General features: G+C 44.9%; 1 protein-coding gene across 1 annotated transcript in view; it reads right to left on the bottom strand.

Moving 5' to 3' along the window:
- Positions 1-24,582, bottom strand: part of ADGRD1 (adhesion G protein-coupled receptor D1) — a 1,443,566-nt gene that overhangs the window by 880,089 nt on the left and 538,895 nt on the right. Inside the window, exon 15 of the mRNA XM_069756056.1 lies at positions 20,792-20,915. Within this exon, the coding sequence (XP_069612157.1) occupies positions 20,792-20,915 (124 nt within the window). The remainder of the gene's footprint in view (positions 1-20,791; positions 20,916-24,582) is intronic.

Raw genomic sequence — 24,582 nt, 5'->3', positions numbered from 1 at the left:
ACCATCTTTGGCTGTATCAGCATCCATCATTGAGGACCCATCAGCATCATCATCACTGCAGGCAGCAGCAAGTGAGGAAGATGCTGCACCACCACCCTCAGCAGCACATGATGTAGAAAGGCTTGTGGAACATGGCCACAGCAGCAGCCCTACAGGCCCACTGGTGTCATCCCCACAGGCAGCTGGGCCTTTACGGAGATCCCGGCGAAGGAGAGAGCTTGAAGCCAGAAGAAGTGATGTTGATGCTGGGGTCCTCAACTATTTGGCCAGGGCAGCCACAGATGATGGCGAGGAGGCCTTTGCCCGCAGCCTTGCTCGATACCTTAGACCCCTTCCCCGTGAGGTGAGGCTACGTGTGAGAGGGTGTATACAAATCCTGATTGATTTAAGCACCCCTCCAAATAACCCCTATGAGGTTTTTGAATACCTGGAGCGAAGGCAGCTTGGCCAAACCAACCTCTTGCACCTTCAATTCCCTCAACAGGAGCCAAATCAATCAGGATTTGCTGCACCTACTCCACGTATGCCTCCCCTTCAACCCCTCCCATCCCAAAATCTACAAAGGCCACTTCTCCAGACCCAGTGATGTTGGCTGGTCCCAACCTGGGTTTGAACAACATGGCCATTTTGGGTCAAGGCAATCTGTACCTCAGCATGATGAACAGAGCCAAATGGCTTATGGTCAACACACATCTGGCCAATATGGACAAGGCCAGTATTCTGGGCCACAAGCCACTTCATCCTCACAGGATGAACTGCCATCGGCCCAACAAAGGCCCCCAGACCAGGACCCAGAGCTGGCAACATCTCCCCCACCAACTTACAGGGATCTGTAATTTTTTTTATGTTTTTTTGTTTTTGTTTTGGTAGCTGGCTACCATGTTAATTTTGTGTTTTCTAAACATTTCCACTTTGTTGTGGATCCTTGGTATAAAGCAACCCATAAAAAAGGCTTATAAAAACCATATGGCTAAAATATGGTGTTAAAAACCAAAAAAAAAGGGTTGCAAAGTTAGTAAAAAGTTTTCCAAAAAGCCAATTGATGTTTGTAGACTAATCATTTTTGCATCACACACATATTCAGAAAACAGAAACATATGGTCATTAAGGAAACAAAACACACACAGTACTGTTTCAGTGGATGAAAATAGTATATTTCAAAAACATATCTTTAAAAAAAAAAAATCACAACTGAGAAACAGCATAATCTTGCCAGGGAGTAGAACCCTGAGGAGAAACAAAATAATTGGTCAATACATCCCTAACTTTGATGCCAGAAAGGGGACGGCGCGGAGGAGGGCCATGTGGTGTTGGACTAATGACACTACGCAACATGTGTTCATCATTACCATCTGAGAAGCAATCATGTATGCGGGTATAGTTGTGCAAAATTACTGATGCTTTGATTACTTCATTGACTGTAGCCTCACTGAGCTGCATGGCAGTCTGTAGGACACGCCATTTGGCCACCAGAATAAAAAAAGGCGCACTCCACCAGTCTGCGCACCCTAGAAAGGCGCAAATTAAATATCCTCCGACGGTGGTCCAGGTTGCGCTGTGGATAAGGCCTCATGACGTGTCTGGTGAGTTGGAAGGCCTCATCTCCAACCAAAAAAAAAGGCAGTGCTTCTGCAGTGGAGCCTGGGAGTTGTTGTGGTGGTGGGAGGTCTAACTGGTTTTCACGTAGCCGCCGACCCATTATAGACGAATTGAAGACCCTAGAGTCTCCAGTTCGTCCATAGGCCCCAATGTCTACAATTATAAACCTGTAGTTACTGTCAACTACAGCTAACAGAACTACAGAGAAAAACTGCTTATAGTTGTAGAATTGGGAGCCAGAGTTCGGCGGCTTACGTACCCTAATATGTTTCCCATCCACCGCTCCAATGCAGTTTGGGAAGTCACAATTGACCTTGAACCCACGGGCTATTTTGAGCCTGTTTGGGCTCAGGCATCACAAGGTCCTTAAGTCTATCCCATATTTGGCGACAGGTTAACCGCACAATGCCAGAAATGGTGGAGCGGCCAATCAAAAATTCAAGGTGGAGACCCGCAAAGGACAATCCAGTGGACAGAAATCTGTAAGTGAAACAAACACAAAAAATTAGGTAGGTTTCAAGAGTGCACACAAAACATGAATAAGCACAATCATATTTGCATTTGTGTGATACTAAATTAACACTGAAAAGGGAAAAATGTCCTTAAGGGGCTGAAATATAACAGTTACGTCATGTTGTCACATCTGCTTTGGCCTTAATGTACACATATTATGGGTAAAAATTTAAAAAAGAAAATTTTTTAAAAAAGATCATCAACATACAGTATGTGAGGATGGAGAATACATACCGTAACGTGAGGAGAAGACGCTCCTCAGCAGAGATGGCTTTGCGCAGCCTTGTGTCCTGAAATGTTATTCCTGGGCGTAATATCTCCAACAATCTGTCAAATGTTTGGATAAAGAAAAAAAACACAAGGCGCCCCCAATGTGTCTCACTATATTTGAAAGAATACAATCCTTTGCGGGAAATGTGCTCACCTATTTCAGTTGTGAACCAAAGGTCACAACTCCCATGAAGGCATAACCGTAGCAGCAGGTCTCCACAAAAATCCAAAAGGATATTGAGGGTAGTAGTCTTGGGCGAACTGAAGACCGTGTTTGGATAGACATGCGACAGTAGAGATAAAACTTGTCTGGATGTTCCCGCAGAGCTGTATATAGCCGATGAAAATGGCCTTTAGTGAGGCGTTTAGTCAGAAGAGGATGCACCCACATTCTTCTGCTCCTCCTTCGCGGATCCACAATCACAGGGTATGGGTGCCCAAACCGACGAGACAATAGCCAGTTAAACAAAACCCGCTGCGTTGGAGTGAACTGCAGGTGGTCAGACATGGTCCAAATGTTACAACAACACTCTAACAGTTGCAAAACCACAAAATGACCATATGGGAGACACCTGTTGTAGAGGTCTTAAATAGGGTTGATGAGGGTAATTTAAATCAATTTCAGCCGCCAAAACCGTTAAATGTCCATTTTGTCAGGTTGCGTGAAAAATACGCATTACGGTGGGCATACGGATTACATACTCAACATTACATGCGCAAAATACGCGACCACACCTTGCCTACGGAGTTCTTACGGATCACCGTATTTCTAATTTTGGAGCGTATTACGGCCGTAAAATACGGACCGTATTTTTCAATGCTGAGTGTGAGGCCGGCCTTAAAATGTAGAATTATAACATCTCTATACACTGCTGATAATACAGGATCCACCAATCACAGTAGGTAATGTCACAACTGACCCTTTTTCCTAACCAATCACAATGACTTTTGCACATGTTCATTAGATGCTTCAATACAAAAATAGGGTCTGATAATTGTGGCTAATGCACAGAAAAGGCACAGTGGCCGGAGTGAAAATTGTAACATTTCTATTTTTTATTTATAATACAGATTGTGATATGTTGAAAAGAAAATAACATTGCCAAAAGCTTCTAAAACATACATGTCACAAAAAACCTGATTTGAGCAATAAGTCATTTTCTGAAAATAGCTAGAAAGGTGGACAAAAAGGAAGATTCTATTGTAAAATGCAGCAGTGTTGCATGTTTTGTTTTTTTTGCATTATTTGCTTTTTACCACATCTATATTTTTTAGATGTTATACTTTTTTGGCCATTGGGTTTGCTTAGAAATAGTCAAAGAGTGTACATAAGAATAGACCTGATTTACCTCCAAATTATTTGTCATTCAAATTTTAATGTATAAAACTAAATAAAGTGGAGTTTTTTTCAGACCAGATTTTTGTCCGCGTAAGTCTTACATTGTGCATTTCGGAATAATAAACAGCATAACCATGTATACCATTCTTAAAGAAGCTAACCAGGAATATTCGAAAAGAAACCTAACTCATAAAAAAACTGTAACATTAAAGGAGTTGTCCAATGTTCTCAATCGGGAGCACATAGTGTTAAGTGTCGATTTCCCGCTTCTGCACAGGGGAAATCTCAAACCATGTCCGCTGCGGTCACCCATTCTTCTCCAGCCGCAGTGGAGCCTGCTCAGAGGAGACGTCAGTCCAAGCATCTGACTCAGGTTGATACTGGGCGACTGGTTACTAGGGTTGAGCGAAACGGGTCGAACATTTTCAAAAGTCGCCGACTTTTGGCTAAGTCGGGGTTTCATGAAACCCGATCCGACCCCTGTGCGGGGTCGGCCATGCGGTACGCGACTTTCGCGCCAAAGTCGCGTTTCAATGACGCGAAAAGCGCCATTTCTCAGCCAATGAAGGTAAACGCAGAGTGTGGGCAGCGTGATGACATAGGTCCTGGTCCCCACCATCTTAGAGAAGGGCATTGCAGTGATTGGCTTGCTGTCTGCGACGTCACAGGGGCTATAAAGAGGCATTCCCGCCGACCGCCATCTTACTGCTGCTGATCTGAGCTTAGGGAGAGGTTGCTGCCGCTTTGTCAGAAGCAGGGATAGCGTTAGGCAGGGTCCATTAACCACAAAACCGCTTGTGCTGCAGCGATTTGCACTGTCCAACACCACCCTCGGTGTGCAGGGACAGTGGAAGTTTTTTTTTTTTTTTTTTCCCCTCAGCGCTGTAGCTCATTGGGCTGCCCTAGAAGGCTCCCTGATAGCTGCATTGCTGTGTGTACGCCGCTGTGCAAACCAACTGCTTTTTTCAAAGCACAAATCCTCTTGTTCCTTCCTTTCTGCACAGCTATCTTTTTTGTTTGTCCACACTTTTTATTTCATTTGTGCATCAGTCCACTCCTTATTGCTGCCTGCCATACCTGGCTGAGATTACTGCAGGCAGGGAGATAGTAGCTGCCTGCCATACCTGGCTGAGATTACTGCAGGCAGGGAGATAGTAATTGTAGGACATTCCCTGTTTTTTTTTTTTTTGTTTTTTTTTGGTGGGAGATTAAGATTGGCAATTTGGCATTTCTGCTAGAGTGCCATCCCTGTGTGTGCCATCTCTCTCACATAGTGGGCCATAGAAAGCCTTTTCATTTTTCTGTATTTTTTTTTGTGGGGTGTATAAATTCTCCCTGATAAAAATACAGTGGGAGATTAATATTGGCCTTTGGGCTTGTGTGCCAGTCCTGAGTGTGCCATCTCTCTCACAAATAGTGGGCCATAGAAAGCCTATTTTATTTTTTTTTGGGTTTTATAAATTCTCCCTGAAAAAAAGGGAGATTAATATTGGCCTCTGGGCTTGTGTGCCAGTCCTGAGCGTGCCATCTGTGCCAGCCCTGAGCGTGCCATCTCTCTCACAAATAGTGGGCCATAGAAAGCCTATTTAATTTTTTTTTTGGTTTTATAAATTCTCCCTGAAAAAAAGGGAGATTAATATTGGCCTCTGGGCTTGTGTGCCAGTTGTGAGCGTGCCATCTGTGCCAGTCCTGAGCGTGCCATCTCTCTCACAAATAGTGGGCCATAGAAAGCCTATTTAATTTTTTTTTTTGTTTTATAAATTTTCCCTGAAAAAAGGGAGATTAATATTGGCCTCTGGGCTTGTGTGCCAGTTGTGAGCGTGCCATCTGTGCCAGTCCTGAGCGTGCCATCTCTCTCACAAATAGTGGGCCATAGAAAGCCTATTTAATTTTTTTTTTGTTTTATAAATTTTCCCTGAAAAAAGGGAGATTAATATTGGCCTCTGGGCTTGTGTGCCAGTTGTGAGCGTGCCATCTGTGCCAGTCCTGAGCGTGCCATCTCTCTCACAAATAGTGGGCCATAGAAAGCCTATTTAATTTTTTTTTTGGTTTTATAAATTTTCCCTGAAAAAAGGGAGATTAATATTGGCCTCTGGGCTTGTGTGCCAGTTGTGAGCGTGCCATCTGTGCCAGTCCTGAGCGTGCCATCTCTCTCACAAATAGTGGGCCATAGAAAGCCTATTTAAATATTTTTTTGGTTTTATAAATTCTCCCAGAAAAAAAGGGAGATTAATATTGGCCTCTGGGCTTCTGTGCCAGTCCTGAGCGTGCCATCTGTGCCAGTCCTGAGCGTCCCATCTCTCTCACAAATAGTGGGCCATAGAAAGCCTATTTTTTTTTTTTTTTGGGTTTTAGAAATTCTCCCTGGAAAAAAAAAGGGAGATTAATATTGCCCTTTGGGCTTGTGTGCCAGTACTAAGCGTTCCATCTCTCTCTCTCTCTCAGTCAGTGGGCCATAGAACGCCTATTTTTGGTTTTATTTGTTTTCTAAATTCTCCCTGAAAAAATCATTTTATTTTATTTGGTTTCTAAATTCTTCCTGATAAAATCATATTTTTTTTATTATTTTTTTTTCTAAAGTCTCCCTGAAAAAAAAAAAAAAAAAAAAAAAAAAAAAAAACAGTGGGAGATTAATATTGGCCTTTCTGCTTGTGTGCCAGTCTTGACTCCTGGGTGCGTCATCTCTCAGTCAGTGGGCCATAGAACGCCTATTTTTGGTTTTATTTGTTTTATAAATTCTCCCTGAAAAAATCATTTTATTTTATTTGGTTTCCAAATTCTTCCTGATAAAATCATATTTTTTTTATTATTTTTTTTTCTAAAGTCTCCCTGAAAAAAAAAAAAAAAAAACAACCAAAAAAAACAGTGGGAGATTAATATTGGCCTTTCTGCTTGTGTGCCAGTCTTGACTCCTGGGTGTGCCATCTCTCTCTCTCTCTCTCTCTCTCTCTCTCCAATTGTGGTCCATAGAAAGCCTATATTTTTTTTCCTTGATTTGGGTTCTAAAATCTACCAGAGAAAATAACTACATCAATCATTGGTAGAAAAATATTGGCCTCTGGGCTTGTGTGCCACTCCTGACTCCTGTGTGCGTCATCTCTCAGTCAGTGGGCCATAGAACGCCTATTTTTGTTTTTATTTGTTTTATAAATTCTCCCTGAAAAAATCATTTTATTTTATTTGGTTTCTAAATTCTTCCTGATAAAATCATATTTTTTTTATTATTTTTTTTTCTAAAGTCTCCCTGAAAAAAAAAAAAAAAAACAAACAAAAAAAACAGTGGGAGATTAATATTGGCCTTTCTGCTTGTGTGCCAGTCTTGACTCCTGGGTGTGCCATCTCTCTCTCTCTCTCTCTCTCTCTCTCTCTCTCCAATTGTGGTCCATAGAAAGCCTATATTTTTTTTCCTTGATTTGGGTTCCAAAATCTACCAGAGAAAATAACTCCATCAATCATTGGTAGAAAAATATTGGCCTCTGGGCTTGTGTGCCACTCCTGATTCCTGTGTGCGTCATCTCTCACTCAGTGGCCCATAGAAAGCATATAGTTTGTTACATTTGTTTTCTAAATTCTCCCTGCAAAAATCTATTTTTTTTTTTTTGGGGGGTTTCTAAAGTGTTCCTGAAAAAAAAAAAAAAAAATAATAATAGTGTGACATTAATATTAACATTTGTGCTTCAGTGACAGTCCTGCGTGTGGGGCATCTCTCTAATTTGCAGCCACCAAAAAAAGAGTGTGTAACATTGGGCCTGATTTTCGCTGTGGTCTCACCAACCTGTAAAGGGGTAGCTAAATCATACTGAAGTTATAGCTCACCGTGTAAGTTGTGTGACTGCAACAAATAACGTTAGTTTGGTTACGTTTTTAAAACAATGAGGAAGTCTAGTGGAAGAGGTCGTGGCCGGGGGCGTTCATTGTCAGCTGGTAATGAGGGTAGTGGTAGTGGTGGAGCATCAGGTGGTCGTGGGGAAAAAAATATTGCACCTAAGTCTGGAGCTGTGGAGCCAGGTTCGTCGTCCGGCTACACAAGGCCTCGAACGCTCCCTTTTCTGGGATTAGGAAAACCGCTTTTAAAGCCGGAGCAGCAAGAGCAAGTTTTGGCTTATCTTGCTGACTCAGCCTCTAGCTCTTTTGCCTCCTCTCGTGAAACTGGTAAAAGTAAAAGCAGCGCGTCGTTAGTGGATGTTCACGGTCAGGGACAAGTCACTTCCTTGTCCTCTTCAGCAAAAACAACAACAGAGAAGAATGCAGCAGGCGACACAACGGGTTACTCCATGGAGCTCTTTACACATACCGTCCCTGGCTTAGAAAGTGAAGCAGTTAACAGTCCATGCCCATTACAAATTGAATCTGACATGGAGTGCACTGACGCACAGCCACAGCCAGACTACTATGCTGGTCCTTTGACTCAGACCACAACATTGCCCTCGCAGGGTGCTGATCAAGAATCAGACCCTGATGAGACTATGTTGCCCCATCACGAACGCTATACCACCGAACGACACGGTGACACAGACGAAGTTGCGCAGGAGGTACAAGAAGAGTTATTAGATGACCCAGTTCTTGACCCCGATTGGCAGCCATTGGGGGAACAGGGTGCAGGCGGCAGCAGTTCTGAAGCAGAGGAGGAGGAGGGGCCGCATCAGGCATCAACATCGCCACAGGTTCCATCTGCCGGGCCCGTATCTTGCCCAAAACGCGTGGCAAAGCCAAAACCTGGTGGAGGACAGCGTGGCCATCCGGTTAAAGCTCAGTCTGCAATGCCTGAAAAGGTATCCGATGCTAGAAAGAGTGCAGTCTGGCATTTTTTTAAACAACATCCAATTGATCAGCGCAAAGTCATCTGTCAAAAATGTTCTACTTCCTTAAGCAGAGGTCAGAATCTGAAAAGTCTCAATACTAGTTGCATGCATAGACATTTAACCACCATGCATTTGAAAGCTTGGACTAACTAACAAACGTCCCTTAAGGTTGTTGCACCCTCGGCCAATGAAGCTAGTCATCAACGCAACATCCCTTCCGGCAGTGTAGGACCACCATTTAGCGCACCACCTGCTGTATCTGTGCAGGTATCTTTGCCAGGCCAAAGCAGTCAGGGTCAGGGAATCACCAGTTTCGTAGTAGGAAACACTGCATCTAGGGCACCGGCGGCAACAATACCATCTCCCACCGTCTCTCAGTCTGCCATGTCCACCGGCACCCCCGCTAGTTCCACGATCTCCAGCTCTCCAGTCCAGCTCACCCTACATGAGACTATGGTTAGAAAAAGGAAATACTTAGCCTCGCATCCGCGTACACAGGGTTTGAACGCCCACATAGCTAGACTAATCTCGTTAGAGATGATGCCCTACCGGTTAGTTGAAAGCGAAGCTTTCAAAGACCTGATGGACTACGCTGTACCACGCTACGAGCTACCCAGTCGACACTTTTTTTCCAGAAAAGCCATCCCAGCCCTCCACCAGCATGTTAAAGAGCGCATCGTCCATGCACTCAGGCAATCTGTGAGCACAAAGGTGCACCTGACAACAGATGCATGGACCAGTAGGCATGGCCAGGGACGTTACGTGTCCATCACGGCACACTGGGTAAATGTGGTGGATTCAGGGTCCACAGGGGACAGCAAGTTTGGGACAGTTCTGCCTAGCCCACGGTCTAGTAAACAGTTGTCTGTAGCCGTTCGCACCCCCTCCTCCTCCTCCTCCTCCTCGTCCTCCTGCAGAAGCAAGAGCTCGTCCACAGACCGCAGTCGCACAAACACTCCATCCGCACCTGCCACTGTTGCACACCAGGTCTCCCATTATGGGGCAGCTACTGGCATACGTCAGCAGGCTGTATTGGCTATGAAGTGTTTGGGCGACAATAGACACACCGCGGAAGTTCTGTCCGAGTTCTTGCAGCAAGAAACGCAGTCGTGGCTGGGCACTGTAGATCTTGAGGCAGGCAAGGTAGTGAGTGATAACGGAAGGAATTTCATGGCTGCCATCTCCCTTTCCCAACTGAAACACATTCCTTGCCTGGCTCACACCTTAAACCTGGTGGTGCAGTGCTTCCTGAAAAGTTATCCGGGGTTATCCGACCTGCTCCTCAAAGTGCGTGGACTTTGCGCACATATCCGCCGTTCGCCTGTACACTCCAGCCGTATGCAGACCTATCAGCGTTCTTTGAACCTTCCCCAGCATCGCCTAATCATAGACGTTGCAACAAGGTGGAACTCAACACTGCACATGCTTCAGAGACTGTGCGAACAGAGGCGGGCTGTTATGTTTTTGTGGGAGGATACACATACACGGGCAGGCAGTAGGATGGCAGACATGGAGTTGTCAGGTGTGCAGTGGTCGAAGATTCAAGACATGTGTCAAGTCCTTCAGTGTTTTGAGGAATGCACACGGCTGGTTAGTGCAGACAACGCCATAATAAGCATGAGCATCCCCCTAATGCGTCTGCTGATGCAAAGTTTGACGCACATAAAGGATCAGGCGTCTGCACCAGAGGAAGAGGAAAGCCTTGATGACAGTCAGCGATTGTCTGGTCAGGGCAGTGTACATGACGAGGTACCGGGCGAAGAGGAGTTGGAGGATGAGGAGGATGATGGGGATGAGTATATTTTTAATGAGGAAGCTTTCCCGGGGGCACGGGAAATTGGTGGCGTGGCAAGGCCGGGTTCTGGTTTTTTGAGGGACACAAGTGACGTAGATTTGCCTGCAACTGCCCCTCAACCAAGCACAACCGCAGATTTGACAACGGGAACTTTGGCCCACATGGCGGATTATGCCTTGCGTATCCTCAAAAGGGACACACGCATTACAAAAATGATGAACGATGACGATTACTGGTTGGCCTGCCTCCTTGATCCTCGCTATAAAGGCAAATTGCAAAATATTATGCCACATGAGAACTTGGAACTAATATTAGCAACAAAACAATCAACTCTTGTTGACCGTTTGCTTCTGGCATTCCCTGCACACAGCGCCCGTGATCGTTCTCACACGAGCTCCAGGGGCCAGCAGACCAGAGGTGTTAGAGGGGCAGAAATCAGAAGTGGCGTTGGCCAGAGGGGTTTTCTGACCAGGTTGTGGAGTGATTTTTCTATGACCGCAGACAGGACAGGTACTGCAGCATCAATTCAAAGTGACAGGAGACAACATTTGTCCAGTATGGTTACAAACTATTTTTCATCCCTTATCGACGTTCTCCCTCAACCGTCATTCCCATTTGATTACTGGGCATCCAAATTAGACACCTGGCCAGAATTGGCAGAATATGCATTGCAGGAGCTTGCTTGCCCGGCAGCTAGTGTCCTATCAGAAAGAGTATTCAGTGCTGCAGGTTCAATACTAACAGAAAAAAGGACTCGTCTGGCTACCCAAAATGTAGATGATCTAACCTTCATTAAAATGAACCACAACTGGATTTCAAAATCTTTTGCCCCACCCTGCCCGGCTGACACCTAGCTTTCCTATGAAAAGGTCTTGCCTGTGGACTATTCTGAATGACTTTTCCAATCTCGTAATTTTCTTCACCTGATTGTCCAGCATACGACATGTTTCCACCTCACGAAATGGCCAAACTCCCCACACGGGGCCGTGCTATCGCCACTTTGCGCTTGGACCCTTGAGAGTGCTGTTTGTCTGAAGAGGTGGGTGTGGCCGCTTTTGGTCGACGGCACTGCCACTGGGTCCCTCATAGTACAATAAAGTGTCTCTGGCGGTGGTGGTGCGCACCCAACGTCAGACACACCGTTGTAATATGAGGGGCCCTGTGCCTGTACCGCCGGCCACAAGACAGTTCCCCCCCCCAGCTCAAACAGTGCTCTACCACTAGCAAAATTATCTCTCACAGCTTCACCAATGTGTAGTCTAGGCGCTGACATCCTTCAATGCCTGGCACTGACAATACCATTGTTTTGACATTTTTGTTATGTTAGGCCTTCGAAGCCTGTCTGCGGTCCCTTCTTTCTACAACTACTACACTGACCAGGCCACTGCTGGCCGTGTTACCCTGGAACCAATTTAAAAGTGCCTACAGTCAGCCCAATTTTGTTATGTTAGGCCTTCGAAGACTGTCTGCCGTCACTCCTTCCACTAGACTTCCACTGACCAGACCACTGCTGCCCGTGTACCCCTGCAACCAATTTAAAAGTGCCTACAGCCAGCCCAAGTTTGTTATGTTAGGCCTTCGAAGCCTGTCTGCGGTCACTCCTTCCACTAGACTTCCACTGACCAGACCACTGCTGCCCGTGTACCCCTGGAACCAATTTAAAAGTGCCTACAGCCAGCCCAAGTTTGTTATGTTAGGCCTTGGAAGCCTGTCTGCGATCACTCCTTCCACTAGACTTCCACTGACCAGACCACTGCTGCCCGTGTACCCCTGGAACCAATTTAAAAGTGCCTACAGCCAGCCCAAGTTTGTTATGTTAGGCCTTCGAAGCCTGTCTGCGGTCACTCCTTCCACTAGACTTCCACTGACCAGACCACTGCTGCCCGTGTACCCCTGGAACCAATTTAAAAGTGCCTACAGCCAGCCCAAGTTTGTTATGTTAGGCCTTGGAAGCCTGTCTGCGATCACTCCTTCCACTAGACTTCCACTGACCAGACCACTGCTGCCCGTGTACCCCTGGAACCAATTTAAAAGTGCCTACAGCCAGCCCAAGTTTGTTATGTTAGGCCTTCGAAGCCTGTCTGCGGTCACTCCTTCCACTAGACTTCCACAGACCAGACCACTGCTGCCCGTGTACCCCTGGAACCAATTTAAAAGTGCCTACAGCCAGCCCAAGTTTGTTATGTTAGGCCTTCGAAGCCTGTCTGCGGTCACTCCTTCCACTAGACTTCCACTGACCAGACCACTGCTGCCCGTGTACCCCTGGAACCAATTTAAAAGTGCCTACAGCCAGCCCAAGTTTGTTATGATAGGCCTTCGAAGCCTGTCTGCGGTCACTCCTTCCACTAGACTTCCACAGACCAGACCACTGCTGCCCGTGTACCCCTGGAACCAATTTAAAAGTGCCTACAGCCAGCCCAAGTTTGTTATGTTAGGCCTTGGAAGCCTGTCTGCGGTCACTCCTTCCACTAGACTTCCACTGACCAGACCACTGCTGCCCGTGTACCCCTGGAACCAATTTAAAAGTGCCTACAGCCAGCCCAAGTTTGTTATGTTAGGCCTTGGAAGCCTGTCTGCGGTCACTCCTTCCACTAGACTTCCACTGACCAGACCACTGCTGCCCGTGTACCCCTGGAACCAATTTAAAAGTGCCTACAGCCAGCCCAAGTTTGTTATGTTAGGCCTTCGAAGCCTGTCTGCGGTCACTCCTTCCACTAGACTTCCACAGACCAGACCACTGCTGCCCGTGTACCCCTGGAACCAATTTAAAAGTGCCTACAGCCAGCCCAAGTTTGTTATGTTAGGCCTTGGAAGCCTGTCTGCGGTCACTCCTTCCACTAGACTTCCACTGACCAGACCACTGCTGCCCGTGTACCCCTGGAACCAATTTAAAAGTGCCTACAGCCAGCCCAAGTTTGTTATGTTAGGCCTTCGAAGCCTGTCTGCGGTCACTCCTTCCACTAGACTTCCACTGACCATACACTGCTGCCCATGTACCCCTGGAACAAATTTAAAAGTGCCTACAGCCAGCCCAAGTTTGTTATGTTAGGCCTTCGAAGCCTGTCTGCGTCCCGTTCTTTCAACTACAACTACACTGACCAGGCCACTGATGGCCGTGTTCCCTTGGAACCAATTTTAACTTGCCTACAGCCAGCCCTATGTTATTATGTTAGGCCTTCGAAGCCTGTCTGCGTCCCGTTCTTTCAACTACAACTACACTGACCAGGCCACTGATGGCCGTGTTCCCCTGGAACCAATTTTAACTTGCCTACAGCCAGCCCAATGTTAGGCCTTTGATGCCTGTCTGCCGTCACTCCTTCCACTAGGCCTCCACTGACCTGTCTATTGCTGCCCGTGTACCCCTTGAACCAACATCATTAAATATAAAAAAAATTAATTTGATTATAAAAAATAAGATCGTGTTGAGATCTCAAATGCAGACATTTTAACAATCAAAACAAACACACAACAAATATCTGGAACTGTACTACAAAGGTCCAACAGCTACAATTTCTTTCTCCTGCAAGAAGTTAACTGAAAGTTTTTTGGAGTTGTTAACACAGATATGGCATCCACCGAGTGTTGTCCTGTCGCGTCTCCTTTAAATTATTTCCAATAAGATGTTAAACTATTAATTTAATAAAATCAATAATTAAAAAAATAATTGAGTAAGTCAAAAGCACATTGCAAATAAACATTAATTACAAATCAAGAAGCATGGCGCGTCCGAGGGTGAGTAGATACCGAATAAGAATATAATCACCCTCGGACGCGCAATGCTTATTTACAACAGCCTTCCTTCCTAAGAATCAGCCCTTCCGTGGTGTAGAGAGAGGTTGTGTTACACTCCAAGGTGTTCCCCAGGTTGCCTTTCCTGAGCTTCGATCTTCCGGCTCTCGTTTAGTAGCTGTTGGAAACTACGCTGCATTAGGCCTACTAATTGTGTATGGGTGAAACAGTGGCGCATCTGCGGTCCCTCCTTCCACTAGGCCTCCACTGACCTGTCTACTGCGGCCCGTGTACCCCTTGAACCAACCTAATAAAATATTTAAAAAATTAATTTGATTATAAAAAATAAGATCGTGTTGAGATCTCAAATGCAGACATTTTAACAATCAAAACAAACACACAACAAATATCTGGAACTGTACTACAAAGGTCCAACAGCTACAATTTCTTTCTCCTGCAAGAAGTTAACTGAAAGTTTTTTGGAGTTGTTAACACAGATATGGCATCCACCGAGTGTTGTCCTGTCGCGTCTCCTTTAAATTATTTCCAATAAGATGTTAAACTATTAATTTAATAAAATCAATAATTAAAAAAATAATTGAGTAAGTCAAAAGCACATTGCAAATAAACATTAATTACAAATCAAGAAGCATGGCGCGTCCGAGGGTGAGTAGATACCGAATAAGAATATAATCACCCTCGGACGCGCAATGCTTATTTACAACAGCCTTCCTTCCTAAGAATCAGCCCTTCCGTGGTGTAGAGAGAGGTTGTGTTACACTCCAAGGTGTTCCCCAGGTTGCCTTTCCTGAGCTTCGATCTTCCGGCTCTCGTTTAGTAGCTGTTGGAAACTACGCTGCATTAGGCCTACTAATTGTGTATGGGTGAAACAGTGGCGCATCTGCGGTCCCTCCTTCCACTAGGCCTCCACTGACCTGTCTACTGCGGCCCGTGTACCCCTTGAACCAACCTAATAAAATATTTAAAAAATTAATTTGATTATAAAAAATAAGATCGTGTTGAGATCTCAAATGCAGACATTTTAACAATCAAAACAAACACACAACAAATATCTGGAACTGTACTACAAAGGTCCAACAGCTACAATTTCTTTCTCCTGCAAGAAGTTAACTGAAAGTTTTTTGGAGTTGTTAACACAGATATGGCATCCACCGAGTGTTGTCCTGTCGCGTCTCCTTTAAATTATTTCCAATAAGATGTTAAACTATTAATTTAATAAAATCAATAATTAAAAAAATAATTGAGTAAGTCAAAAGCACATTGCAAATAAACATTAATTACAAATCAAGAAGCATGGCGCGTCCGAGGGTGAGTAGATACCGAATAAGAATATAATCACCCTCGGACGCGCAATGCTTATTTACAACAGCCTTCCTTCCTAAGAATCAGCCCTTCCGTGGTGTAGAGAGAGGTTGTGTTACACTCCAAGGTGTTCCCCAGGTTGCCTTTCCTGAGCTTCGATCTTCCGGCTCTCGTTTAGTAGCTGTTGGAAACTACGCTGCATTAGGCCTACTAATTGTGTATGGGTGAAACAGTGGCGCATCTGCGGTCCCTCCTTCCACTAGGCCTCCACTGACCTGTCTACTGCGGCCCGTGTACCCCTTGAACCAACCTAATAAAATATTTAAAAAATTAATTTGATTATAAAAAATAAGATCGTGTTGAGATCTCAAATGCAGACATTTTAACAATCAAAACAAACACACAACAAATATCTGGAACTGTACTACAAAGGTCCAACAGCTACAATTTCTTTCTCCTGCAAGAAGTTAACTGAAAGTTTTTTGGAGTTGTTAACACAGATATGGCATCCACCGAGTGTTGTCCTGTCGCGTCTCCTTTAAATTATTTCCAATAAGATGTTAAACTATTAATTTAATAAAATCAATAATTAAAAAAATAATTGAGTAAGTCAAAAGCACATTGCAAATAAACATTAATTACAAATCAAGAAGCATGGCGCGTCCGAGGGTGAGTAGATACCGAATAAGAATATAATCACCCTCGGACGCGCAATGCTTATTTACAACAGCCTTCCTTCCTAAGAATCAGCCCTTCCGTGGTGTAGAGAGAGGTTGTGTTACACTCCAAGGTGTTCCCCAGGTTGCCTTTCCTGAGCTTCGATCTTCCGGCTCTCGTTTAGTAGCTGTTGGAAACTACGCTGCATTAGGCCTACTAATTGTGTATGGGTGAAACAGTGGCGCATCTGCGGTCCCTCCTTCCACTAGGCCTCCACTGACCTGTCTACTGCGGCCCGTGTACCCCTTGAACCAACCTAATAAAATATTTAAAAAATTAATTTGATTATAAAAAATAAGATCGTGTTGAGATCTCAAATGCAGACATTTTAACAATCAAAACAAACACACAACAAATATCTGGAACTGTACTACAAAGGTCCAACAGCTACAATTTCTTTCTCCTGCAAGAAGTTAACTGAAAGTTTTTTGGAGTTGTTAACACAGATATGGCATCCACCGAGTGTTGTCCTGTCGCGTCTCCTTTAAATTATTTCCAATAAGATGTTAAACTACTAATTTAATAAAATCAATAATTAAAAAATTAATTGAGTAAGTCAAAAGCACATTGCAAATAAACATTAATTACAAATCAAGAAGCATGGCGCGTCCGAGGGTGAGTAGATACCGAATAAGAATATAATCACCCTCGGACGCGCAATGCTTATTTACAACAGCCTTCCTTCCTAAGAATCAGCCCTTTCGTGGTGTAGAGAGAGGTTGTGTTACACTCCAAGGTGTTCCCCGGGTTGCCTTTCATGAGCTTCGATCTTCCGGCTCTCGTTTAGTAGTTGGTGGAAACTACGCTGCATTAGGCCTACAAATTTGGTATGGGGTGTAGAGACAGGTTGTGTTACACTCCAAGGTTTTCACCAGGTTGCCTTTCCTGAGCTTCGATCTTCATGCTCTCGTTTAGTAGGTGTCGGAAAGTAGGCTGCATTAGGCCTACAAATTGGGTATGGGGTGGAGAGAGATGGTGTGTTACACTCCAAGGTGTTCCCCAGGTTTCCTTGCCATTGCTTCGGTCTTCCGACTCTCGTTTAGTAGTTGTAGAAAAGTACACAGCATTAGGCCTACAAAATGGGTATGGGGTGGAGAGAGATGGTGTGTTACACTCCAAGGTGTTCCCCAGGTTGCCTTTCCTGAGCTTCGATCTTCATGCTCTCGTTTAGTAGGTGTCGGAAAGTAGGCTGCATTAGGCCTAAAAAATGGGGAATGGGGTGGAGAGAGATGGTGTGTTACACTCCAAGGTGTTCCCCAGGTTTCCTTGCCATTGCTTCGGTCTTCCGACTCTCGTTTAGTAGTTGTAGAAAAGTACACTGCATTAGGCCTAAAAAATGGGTATGGGGTGGAGAGAGATGGTGTGTTACACTCCAAGGTGTTCCCCAGGTTGCCTTTCCTGAGCTTCGATCTTCATGCTCTCGTTTAGTAGGTGTCGGAAAGTAGGCTGCATTAGGCCTACAAATTGGGTATGGGGTGGAGAGAGATGGTGTGTTACACTCCAAGGTGTTCCCCAGGTTTCCTTGCCATTGCTTCGGTCTTCCGACTCTCGTTTAGTAGTTGTAGAAAAGTACACAGCATTAGGCCTACAAAATGGGTATGGGGTGGAGAGAGATGGTGTGTTACACTCCAAGGTGTTCCCCAGGTTGCCTTTCCTGAGCTTCTATCTTCAGGCTCTCATTAAATTGTGGTTAAATGGAACAACTGCATTTGGCGTACTAGTTGGTTTGGGGCCTACTATCGGTGTCTGCCACTCCTTGCTGTTCTCCTGGTTTCCTGTCCTGAAATACCATTTTCAGCCTCTCGTTAAGTAGTTGTTAATGTTAGACTGCATTTGGCCTACTAGTTGGGTTGGGGCCTACTATCGGTGTCTGCCACTCCTTGCTGTTCTCCTCCACTGAACAAAGCTGTGCCGCCTGTTTACTACGGTTGCCAATTTTGAACTGCATTTCGACTACTTACTGATTTGGCCCTACTCTCTGTGTCAGCCTCTCATTCCAGTTGTCCTCCACTGCAATGCCCCCTGGTTATTCCTGTGTTACCAATTTTGAACTGCATTTAGCCCACTTTCTTCTTTGGGCCTATATCTGTGTTTCCACTTCATCGTGCCCATTGCCCAGCCAGTGATAGATGAGTCTGCTGGTACATTGACCCATAACGCAACATTCCCCGTGCACGCTACACAACAACATTGTGACCCTGCTGAAAGTCAGGTTGCTCTTCCCGCATACCATACCACCTTACACGGGGACAAAGAGGAAGGTGCAGATGAAAGTGCAGGTTCCTTCATCAGGTGGGGGGAGGAATACTAGTTGGCGACGTCACTGGCACAGGGCCTCTCATAGTACGCAAAAGTGTTGCTGCCGGTGGGAGGCGCCCCCGCCGTGCAAACACACCGCTGTACTTTGAGGGGCCCTGTGCCAGTGCCAATGCCAACGAGTGGGCCCCCCCTGCTTGCTCAGGTTCACAGCACTTGCAAAGTTGAAATACTTACCTCTCCCTGCTCCACTGCCGTGACGTGGTCCAGATTTCCTGGGCCCACTAATTACTTGAACCAGCCCTACCCCCCACAACTTTAGCCAAATGACCCCCAATTTCAAATTCCTTCCAATTATTATAAGGTAAATTACGCTTGACAAGCTTCATTAAGAAGAATGGATGGTTTTGACATTAAAATGGCCACTCTAGGTGTTTTCCTGGCCCCCACTCACTGCCGACTATGCTGCCCCATTGACTTGCATTGGGTTTCGTGTTTCGGTCGATCCCGACTTTACGTCATAATCGGCCGATTTCACTCGACCCGACTTTGGACATAGTCGGGTTTCGCAAAACCCGGCTCGACTCTAAAAAGGTCAAGGTCGCTCAACTCTACTGGTTACTACTGTTCTTCCAGGCTCTGCCATTGTAGCCAGCGCTGATCAGCAGCAAACAGATCTTTCTGGGACTAAGTCCTGCTTTTCCCACACTGGGCATGCCCACGGGACGACCTCCCATTGGAGGTTGGGGGGTCACATGCGCAGGTCCTGAAGCGGTACCTGTTGGACCACTGGGAAGGTCCTTGAGTGCTAAAACTATAAAAGGTTCAAACCCAGTATCAAACCTATGTTATGAGCTCAGCGCCAGTGTGGTCATGGTTGAATGTTGTCAGGTTTTGGCTGAAATAGTAACATAGTAACATAGTTATTAAGGTTGAAGGAAGACTTTAAGTCCATCTAGTTCAACCCATAGCCTAACCTAACATGCCCTAACATGTTGATCCAGAGGAAGGCAAAAAAAAAACCATGTGGCAAAGAGTAAGCTCCACATTGGGGGAAAAAATTCCTTCCCAACTCCACATACGGCAATCAGACTAGTTCCCTGTATCAACGCCCTATCAAGGAATCTAGTATATATAACCTGTAACATTATACTTTTCAATAAAGGCATCCAGTCCCCTCTTAAATTTAAGTAATGAATCACTCATTACAACATCATACGACAGAGAGTTCCATAGTCTCATTGCTTTAACAGTAAAGAATCCGCGTCTGTTATTATGCTTAAACCTTCTTTCCTCCAGACGTAGAGGATGCCCCCTTGTCCCTGTCTCAGGTCTATGATTAAAAAGATCATCAGAAAGGTCTTTGTACTGTCCCCTCATATATTTATATGTTAACATAAGATCACCCCTTAGTCTTCGTTTTTCCAAACTAAATAGCCCCAAGTGTAATAACCTATCTTGGTATTGCAGACCCCCCAGTCCTCTAATAACCTTGGTCGCTTTTCTGTGCACCCTCTCTCCAGTTCAGCTATGTTTTTATTATACACCGGAGACCAGAACTGTACACAGTATTCTAAGTGTGGTCGAACTAATAAGCCCCTAGAATACCGGCACCTCCGATGAGGAGTTTTGTGTATGTGGATTCAGGGCTGGTGTATTACAATTAGAATTCCGGCTCCACCGGAGAGGAGTTGCTTGTGTGCTATTCTGACTGCATGATCACCGTTGTCTATTAGGTAGCTGTGATCTCCTGTGAGATTAACAGGGCATGGCGTTCTCTTTTCTTAGTGAATCTGTGAAGTAACAGAGTTCGCTAATACCACCATATTGTACCGCCTGTTACTAGCAGCAGGTTTCTCTCCTGCACGGTGGACCCCGGGTTGCGAACACACCTACTGTCTCATATATATATATATATATATATATATATATATATATTTGGTGCGTTCCGCCAACCCTAACACATAGCTCCCCTGCTTCATGACTTCCTGTTTGCAGGGGAATGGTGCGCTCCTGCTGGATTGACAGTTCTGACCAGTAACATTGTAGAGCCACTAATGCAAACTGTGCACTCTGCAGAATCAGAGGAGTGCAGTGCCAATCTGGAGTGCTGGTTCTGGGCAGCTTCAGGGCAGCACTTACTAATGTAAAGCGCTTCTAAGCACTGCCCTCATTGCCTAAGAGAACGGGCATAGCTAATAGACTGCAGTAATGCTCAGTAAACAACGCAACAAGCACCAAGCAATAAAATTAATTAATCTATCCATTTTAGGAATAAAGATCATTTTTAACAAGTAAATTGCAAGCAATTTTCAATGTTACCATTTAAAATGATGAGACTTGCCCCTTTTAGGGGAAGCAAATACTCATTCCCCTTTCACCCCCAATCATCTTTAAAATTGAGGAAAATAATAAGTCATTCTAAAATAATCTAAAATGTGTTCTTACCGAGACAGGCACAACTTGCATTAGAATGGCAAAGTTAGTGAGATGATTGCAGCGGCAAACACTGTAATTCAAGTTTCCTTCTACACGAATACATCCTTCATTGGACCAAATACCTGAACCGGAGCTGCAAGGAAAAGAGTAAAAGAGTGTTTATTGTAAAAAGAAAAACATTGATAGCTGGCTCTCCCCTGTGCGAATAAACAGCTGTCAGTCAGCATGACATCGGCAGTGACACCCATTGGACAGAGCAGAAAGAGCTGCTCTGTTGATGTGAGTTCAAAGGAAGCAGAGGAGTCACTGCCTGGGCCGAAACGGATCGTCACAGGGCAGAACAGACAAGTTGGTAGCAACTACCTGATGGTAAGTTCTTAGCCTTGTGGGAAAAAGAACAAACAAAATCCTGGATAACCCCTTTAACTAAGCAATATAATACACTGTAATACAGTACATTTGCATAACCTAATAGCCATACAAAACATGGCAGTCTTGGGGATGAACGCAGTCATCCCGAATGCACCAATGCTGAAATAGAGGATGCTGGCATCTCAGAAGTTAAACCAGTCAGCATCCCAGTTAACTCTGGACCCCGCCATTGCAGCAGAACTTCCGATGTTAAAGGGGCCTATTACAGATGATGCTGGCTCATCTCCTGTGCCATACATTTATGGCAATTGGTGTTAACGGTAAGTCGCTAATGCCATGAATTTATGACAAGTAATGCCAAGGGATTGTCTGTTTTAGATAAAAGTGGGGAGTTCCTTGTTTGGGACATTCTTCATATAGATGGAGAAAACCGAGCCTGCCCATGAATTTGTAAGGAGAAGAACCCAGCTAGGTGTGCTTCCTCTGTGACAGGTCCGGAACCGTTGGGGCTGTCACCTATGTTGCAGGGTGGAAAGCTTAAGGCCCCAGACCATTCCTGGCAGTTGAGAAAAGGGGGCGTGGTTAAGCTAAGGGAATTGCAGAGTGCAAGTAATCTGACAGTTACGGCGGGTACGTGCAGCATGCAAGAGGTCAGAGTAGAGGCTCCTAACACAGAGTATCGTGAGAGAGCAGGCCTAAGACCTGAAGGCCAGAGGGCAATAAACGGAGACCATCGTCAGAGCCTTGTACCGATATAACTGACAACACTGACACCGCTGACGGTGAGACAAAGGGCCCGTGTATGGGACATAGCCTCGCACCCACGCAAACTGGAGAGTCATATCACCCGGTGTGAACTTTATCCTGTTAAGCTTCTAAACAGACCCCACATAGGGGAAACTGCCGTCCAGGACAGAGACATTGCCTTGTGTATTCCTTTTTCTTCCAGACCCAAAGCCGGCATCAGGACCACAAGAAAACATCGCCCATGACAGTACCCAAGACGCCATCTTCTCCAGGACCCAGGACGCCATCCTCTCCAGGACAAAATTTCCACTGCGCCACATCCTTGGCGCCACCGTTTGTACCCAGGGAATACACTGAGGACTGCGCCGGATTGATAAGTGTATTGCGTATTGTTTTAGTTACTTGCTTTACTACTGTGTTCCAAGTTACAGTAATTTGTATTCAGAAAATTTCCCTCTACTTCTCCTTGCATGGAGTATCCACTGTAGAATTATATCCCCTGTTAACCCTTGCTCTGACTACATCCGTTACTGCATCCTACGTGCCTGCTGTCTCCTTACAAATTACACAGTGGTTCACAACCAGAGGCTCAGGGTATTAGGTATTGCCACCGATAATGTCATCATATCACTAAAACTTCATATTGGAAGTAAAACTTTGTCACTGCCAGCTAACAGCACAGCAAAAGCTACATGACTTGTTCAGGTCAAATAAACAATTTTTTCCATTTAATACACAAAATACCCAAATACCAGTTACAGTTGACATTAACTTGCAAGCTAAAAAAAACTTGATTTTGCTAGAAACAATGTAATTTCTATTTTTTCTTTGGTAGCACTGCAGGGAACGTGAACATTTGCTCTCAGGTTTCCCTGCAAATTACAAATGATTGCTATGAAGTTTCAGCAGGGATTCCTATGATTACTGCTATTCTTCCTTACTCCTATTAACCCCAACATGCTTCTATGGTTGTAGTGATTTGTCAATTTTGTAATTTCTGCAAATTCATTATACTATGTCATTTAAAAAACTGTGACTGCATTTAAGCAAGTTTTTGTAGAGTGGCTTCTTCTGCACAATTGCCATCGTATTGTGCTATTTTATACTTATTATGCAAAAATGGACCTGATCCTCGAAAAATGACTCATAGAATCATAGAATGTTAGAATTCCTCAATGCAGGATTCTCTAAACCATCACAGACAGGCTCTTCTCTTTAGAGATGCTTTGCTTTGTCATCATAGTGATACCCATATCTACAGTGCTTGAAAAACTTCCCTGCTTTCCATAAACTTTTAGAAACATAAATTCAATGTTATGAATAGTCTCTAAATAGATACAAAGGCAATTGCCATGCTGTTGACTCGCATGGCTTGTAAGCGCCGTCCTACTCCTCCCAATGTTAGACCATCTCGCTGAGCTGCCTCGGGCAGCATTTCCATCACTCCCATATCCTTCTGTTGCTGGAGAACCTCTATCCGTCTATAGGGAGGCATGGCAAGACTCTGCAGGAATTTAAAACTATTGTGTCCTGCAGAGTTTTGCTTCCCTTGCCTATGCCCTGCCAGCAGTGGATATATTAGGCAACTCCTTTCTCCATACCTTGCTTGAGCTTGAGCTTAGGTCCTAGCTGCAGTTTGTTTCTAGCTCCCTGTCAAGGTGCATTACTGTTTTATATGTCCTGTTACTGAACTGGCTTGTTTTCTAGTTTTGTCTGATCTCTCCGCTCCTCATCCCAGCTTTGTATTTTGAACCTGTGCTTGGACTATATGATCATGTGTCTGTCATCGCCTTCAGTGCCTCATATTTCTGCCTTGACTTATTGGTCAGCTGCTGCAATTCCAAGGACTGCCCTGGAGTGGGACCTGGTGGCTACCCAAATGGCTCAAGCCTATGCTTACCATCAAACGTTTCCTACTAATTAAAATGGAGGAGGCGAATCATTCAAAGACTTTAGGTAGGCAAAAGGTCCTGAGGAGTCAAAGACTGAAGGTAGGTGGAGGGGCCTGAGAACTCAAAGAATGGAGGCAGGCAAAGGGGCCTGGGGAATCACAGACAAGGAAGTGAAGGCCCAGTATAGAGTCCAACCCTTTTGCACCGATATCTAATCAGCAGAAAACTTTGAATGGTGATTAACTTCTTCACAACATTTGATGCACCTATACTGTTATGAAGGCAATCCAGTAACACAGTGTGCCAGTAATCAGAGCACATACAGTGATCTAACAACAACCCAAAAACAATAGAACGAGCTCTGAGACGTGGAATCTCTGTAGACCGCAATACCTGAACCTATCCTAAACACAACTAAAGGCAGCTGTGGATTGCGCCTGACACTAACTATGCAACTCGGCACAGCCTGAGGAACTGACTAGCCTGAAGATAGAAATACAAGCCTGACTTGCCTCAGAGAAATACCCCAAAGGAAAAGGCAGCCCCCCACATATAATGACTGTTAGCAAGATGAAAAGACAAAACGTAGGGATGAAATAGATTCAGCAAAGTGAGGCCCGATATTCTAGACAGAGCGAGGATAGCAAAGAGAACTTTGCAGTCTACAAAAAACCCTAAAGCAAAAAACCACGCAAAGGGGGCAAAAAGACCCACCGTGCCGAACTAACGGCACGGCGGTACACCCTTTGCGTCTCAGAGCTTCCAGCAAAAACGAAAAGACAAGCTGGA

The sequence above is a fragment of the Ranitomeya imitator genome, chromosome 1 (genome assembly GCF_032444005.1).
Source record: "Ranitomeya imitator isolate aRanImi1 chromosome 1, aRanImi1.pri, whole genome shotgun sequence".
Lineage (NCBI taxonomy): Eukaryota > Metazoa > Chordata > Amphibia > Anura > Dendrobatidae > Ranitomeya > Ranitomeya imitator.
The sequence above is the reverse complement of the archived record's forward strand: the minus strand, read 5'-3'. Positions and strand labels throughout refer to the sequence as shown.